The following is a 5,535-nucleotide window of genomic DNA, read 5'->3' on the forward strand; positions in this document are numbered from 1 at the left end:
CGGAAACCCAAGGGGGGGTCGCTTTGGGTCAGGTCTGACTCAACGGCACATAACAACAACAACAATTACCCATATTGGACTCCTAGATAGCCCAGATACATCCCATATCATTCAGCCCCAAAACGAGCCATAAAATAGCAAAGCTGCATTTTCAATTTTATTACTTTCAATGGCATCCATCCTCTGTATTTTTGAAAACTCTACACTTATGTTTCTGGTAGATGTAAGAAAGAAAAAATGGAAGATATGAAGGAATAATTTGCTACAAAATGCCTGGAAATAAAAATACTCTAAAGAAATGTCTTTCATCTTCCACTGCAATCTCAAGAAGGTTACCAATGTTCCTCTTACCTTACTGCTCTGCTTATGTTAACCCACCTTTTTTCAATGGAGTTCTTGTACTAAATCTAATACTCTCTTTTGCTTTATACCGTTAAGCGACTGACACCAACATTTAAGAAAGAACCATCCCAAGGAGATGCACATGGCTGAGATTACTTCTGCTCATAGATTGTCAAAGTAGATTTGTTTTGCAGCAAGAAAATGCTAGATATCTCCATGCCCTCTTAAACATCTGCAGCTACATAAACACAAGTGCTGAAGCAAGTTCTCCTGAAATTAGAAGATTGAATAACCCATTGCTGCTGAGTCGATTCTGAGTCATAATGACCCTGCAAGACAGCGTAGAATTGCCCCATAGTGTTTCTGAGGCTATAATCTTTACAGAAACAGACTGTCACATCTTTCTCCTGTGGAATGGTTGGTGGGCTTGAACCAACCTTTTGATTAGCAGCTAACACTTGAACCACTGTACCACACAGGCTCCAGGAGATTGGATAGATAGAAAATAATTAATTTCATGGAGATGAGCAATCAAAAAAAAAAGTTAGTAAGCAAAAGTTAACACTAATCGTTTGAAGGAAGTTGTCAAATAAAGCAATCAGCTGTCTAAATGTGTCTAAATGAACTGAATTCTCAGAAATTGTGCTTGAAAGGATTATTACCACAGATTCCTATATTTGATTATTTTTAAAAAATTACTTCTTGGAAATTTCCAATCTGTTGGTTTCTAGATTGAGGTACAAAGGTTTATTTTACCTAGTCAACTTGCAAATAGCATTATGAATACAATAATGAACAAATTCTCTAGTCAAGCTGAACACATGCTAATTTCTATTTACTTAGGAATAGATTTTTACCTCTCTACCAAGAGGAATAATTTATGAGCAGACATGATATCAAACAAGCAAGGTGGGAAACTTTTGAACTTCTGAATTATTTAAACACAACTTCCACATCTCTACATGTTAACCTATTATTTAAAATTGGTATAGTAAGCATAGAACTTCATATTATTAAGGCTAACTGGAAGTTTTTTTCGTCATATTGCTGTTACACAGAATAACTGAAAAATAAGAGCAGAGCTATGTGATATATTATCTAACACTATAACAATAATAAGGAATAAAATCCCAAATCAAAGAGAATAGCAATTTATCTCCAAGTAAACAAAAGAGCTGCTTTTGATTTGGTGTTAGAAGAGAATTCTAAGACCTGAGCTTTCAAAAATAGTTCTCATTCAGGATTTGTCTATCACCTCACTCAGAGAACCACAATTACCTCTCTGTCTTGACACTGTCATTGCCAAGGCAATAATTCCCACAATCACTGCTGAACTGCTTATATGGCATCTACAGTGACATCCAAAATAAATCAGGGGAACAGAGTGGTTGTGCAAAGAGGAAGATATATCAACAGAAGAAAAGTGGTACCCGAGCCTCCTGAAGTAATATAAGGTCTATATTCAAGGTCATCTGAGAAATAAACACTGCTTAGCTTATTATATGCTTCTAAATCTTCACATATGCATTCTTAAGAAGGATAAACGTCTTAAAGATTTTGAATAATCACTTAAAAGAGAAAATAAAATTAGAGAGACTTTACTGCCATTTTCAATCCTCTCATTTTATTGTTAAATTAAAAAGAAAACACTTCCAAAATCGTCTTGCCTATTTATATTTATAACTCATAATAGTAGCATATTTTTAAATGTATATATATTAAAAAAAAGTACCTGAAACTGAACTCTTGGACACTGAATCAGAGATAAATTAGTACCAATTTTCCTCACGATACTTCGAGATGAACCATATGGCTTCCCAGACCAAAGTACCTGAGGGAGTAGGAAAAAGCAAGCATTTTAATTACAAAACTTACAGAATTACTAATACAAAGCACTGGAGAATTAATTGCATGACATGCTAGGACATGAATTACAAGATCTGAAATATTCTACATAATATGGGAAAGTCAAAATTAAAGAATATATATAGCTAGATATTATTTATGCAATTAAGTTTAATATGAGGCACCATATAAAATAGAGTAACTAGTAATTTTCAAACAGTACTGTTTTAGAATAAACACTATTTTATTTTTCTTAATTAATAATAAAAGGAAATACTACTTTACCTCTTCTGCTATACTTTAGCTTTAGTATTTTACATACACAAAACTTTTAAAAAATATGAACTACTAAATGCTAAATGAACTTTTCAAAACAAATCCAAATCAGTACAAAGTACAGAAACAAAATTTGTCCCAGGGTGCTCCAGACTGTTTACTGCACAAGAGCACCTAGCCAAGGCTGAGTTGGGGCTATAAGCCAGTTACACTCTGCTCACCAAGAAAGGACTGCATCTTCTTGTAAGGTCTAACCCCCAGAGGAAGGCACCTTTTCCTAATTTGCTCAAAGGCACTAACGGGGCAAGAGGTAGCCCTAAAGAGCAGAATTTCTCAGGTCAAATCATAATATATACAAGGCATTATGCTGTTATGCTTAAAGCAAAACCTGAAACGAGCCCTTAAAACAAAAAGCACACATGTAAAGTATCAAGTCATTAGAAATGGTACCTTGAAACTTCCCCCTAAGTATATGATCTTTCCTTAAAGAGAAAAACTACCTGTCTGTTTTGAGTGTTAGACTTGAAAGCCTAAACAGAAGATGTAAAGACAGGAAGTCTAGTATTAAAAGCAATTTTACTCATTAAACTTTAACATTTAATTATATCCTAATACTGAACCAAACATAAAGCCAAACTCACTGCAGTTGAGTTGATTTCGACTCATAGGGACTCCTCCTTTGGGTTTCCAAGGTGGTATCACTACAAAAGTAGATTGGCCAACCTTCCTTTCGAGGAGTGGCTGGTGGGTTTGAACCACCAGCCTTCTGCTTAGCAGTCAAAGGTCTTAGGCACTATACTACCAGCACTCCCTAATACTGAACAACAGTACGCTGGGCAGGTATTCTGAGCAACAGACACTGTCCATTCTAAGTTAAAAATGGAATTATCCTCACATAAACAGCTGGATCAAGCACTAAATATCACTGCAAACAGCAGTGGCTGCAACATCTAACCCCAAGTAGACATCCAGAATATTTTACAAGCATGCAGTTTACAAAAGGAACATGGATGCAATCTGGTTTCTTAGATTGTAGCAACCAAATCCAAAATTTAGAGATGGTAATATGAAACAAAGTGAGATACCTCTGGCATTATCTCACCTCTTATATAACTCTCATCAATATGTTCAAGGTTTCATTGACTATTATCTAGGAGAGTTCTCCAAAGTACTATAACCTACACTGGTTTCTATAACCAAAAAGAACAACAAAACACTATAACTCTTACCTTGTAAATGTAAATGTATAGTATAAATCTGAAAGCTTCCTTTTATTTAGAAAATTGGTTCGTAAAGATAGGAAGATACCAATATTGAGAATTGAATATTATACAAAGAATATATGAGACAAGGAATTCCAGTAAGATGGCATAATAGGCAGACAAGCGACACCGACTCTCTTCAACAAAGAAAAAACAGTTGACAGAGATACGGAAGATAATCTTTGAGCACCGAGCTTTGAAAGGAACTATACAGAAATGGATTAGACACCAACTAGTGGAAAAACCTGAACAAAAACAGTGAGTACAGAGATGGTTGGAGCTGCAGACTGTCAGCTTCTCTGACGGGACCAACAGCCTGAATATGTCTAAGTGGTGTTGGGATCTGAGAATTGACCTAAAGATCAGCCCTGGTCACCAAGGGCTACAGGGACGACTGCGCTGCTGGCCTATGCCTAGGAAGGGAAACAACAAGGAGGGAGACAACCTGAGCTGTTGACTTTCCACTGTCCAGAGGGCACAAAAATTTTGGTTGTTTACATGTGGAAGCCATTTTGGATATTTAAAGTCACCGAGGGTCAAGCCATTTTGGATTATTTAAAGTGACCAAGGACACAGCCATTTTGAATGTTTATAAGTGGTGGCCATTTTGGATAATGAAATTGACCGAGGGCGCAGCCATTTTGAATGTTTATAAGCAGTGGCCATTTTGGATATTTAAAGTGACCAAGGGCACAGGCCATTTTGAATCTTTAGAAGTGGCAACCATTTTGGATTTTAAAGTGATAGCATTCTCATTTGGATTCCAGGGACCTAAGAATAGGCTCTGTTTGCCAAGGTGGGCAGGAAAGGAGACAGGTGGTGAGTATATAAGTGCTGTCAACTAGTGAATAGAGGAGCATAGCACAGTACCCTGCTTGCACTGATAACATACAAACAAAATAAAGAAATTGAAAATTGTGGGCAAGACACTCCAACATACAATCAACAATTGAATATAAACAAAAAAAGTCACAATGCCTCGGAGACAACAGAGTATCACAGTTCACACAAAGAAGCAAGATAAAGCAGGAGAAACAAAGGACCAAGATACAGACCCAAAACATATCCCTGAGGAAGGAGTAGCATTGGAACTCCCTGATAAGGAATTCAAAAGAACTATATTTAGGTATCTTCAATGAATTTAGAGACAGATCAAGGAAAACACTGACAAAATTGAGAAAAACACAGAGAAAACCCTACAACAGTTTCAAAAGACAATATAAGAACAAAATCACAAAATAAATGAAAAATTAGACATGATACAAAATCTACACACAGAAATCCAGAAGATTAATACTAAATTTTCAGAAATAGATAAGACATTGAATAGGCAAAGGAGCAGAACTGAATCAATGGAAGACAGAATTAATGAGATTGAAGGCAAATACCTTCTTTGGAAAGGGATAAATCAGAAAAAAGATTTAAAAAAAAATGAAGAAAGCCTAAGGTTCATGTGGGATACTATCAAAAGGAATAACCTATGTGTATTCGGAATTCCAGAACAGAAAGAGACAAATAAAACCACAGAGAAACTTGTCAAAGGTTTGTTGGAAGAGAATTTTCCTGGTATGATGAAAGATGAGAATACACCTATTCAGGAAGCCCAATGAACCCCAAACAGGATAGACCCCTGTGGTATAGTAAATTACTTTGTGTGGCTTTTCTACCCATAAGTCTTTGTAAACTCCAAGGTGGGATTTGCTATGAGCAACTGAGGAGCTCCTGATTGTTGAAGGTGTCCACCTGGAGTATTTCTGTTGGGAGTGGCACAAAACAGTGTTCTGGGAGGTGCCCTCTCTCTCAGGTGCTT

The 5,535-nt window shown here is 36.3% G+C and overlaps 1 protein-coding gene across 1 annotated transcript in view; it reads right to left on the reverse strand.

Annotated features, from left to right (window-relative positions):
- MTFR1 (mitochondrial fission regulator 1) overlaps positions 1-5,535 on the reverse strand; it is a 54,240-nt gene that overhangs the window by 38,300 nt on the left and 10,405 nt on the right. The window contains exon 2 of the mRNA XM_007949738.1: positions 2,075-2,173. Coding sequence (XP_007947929.1) covers positions 2,075-2,173 — 99 coding nt within the window. The remainder of the gene's footprint in view (positions 1-2,074; positions 2,174-5,535) is intronic.

The sequence above is a fragment of the Orycteropus afer genome, unplaced genomic scaffold (assembly GCF_000298275.1).
Source record: "Orycteropus afer afer isolate SDZICR_OR568_19922 unplaced genomic scaffold, OryAfe1.0 scaffold00252, whole genome shotgun sequence".
Taxonomy (NCBI): Eukaryota; Metazoa; Chordata; class Mammalia; order Tubulidentata; family Orycteropodidae; genus Orycteropus; species Orycteropus afer.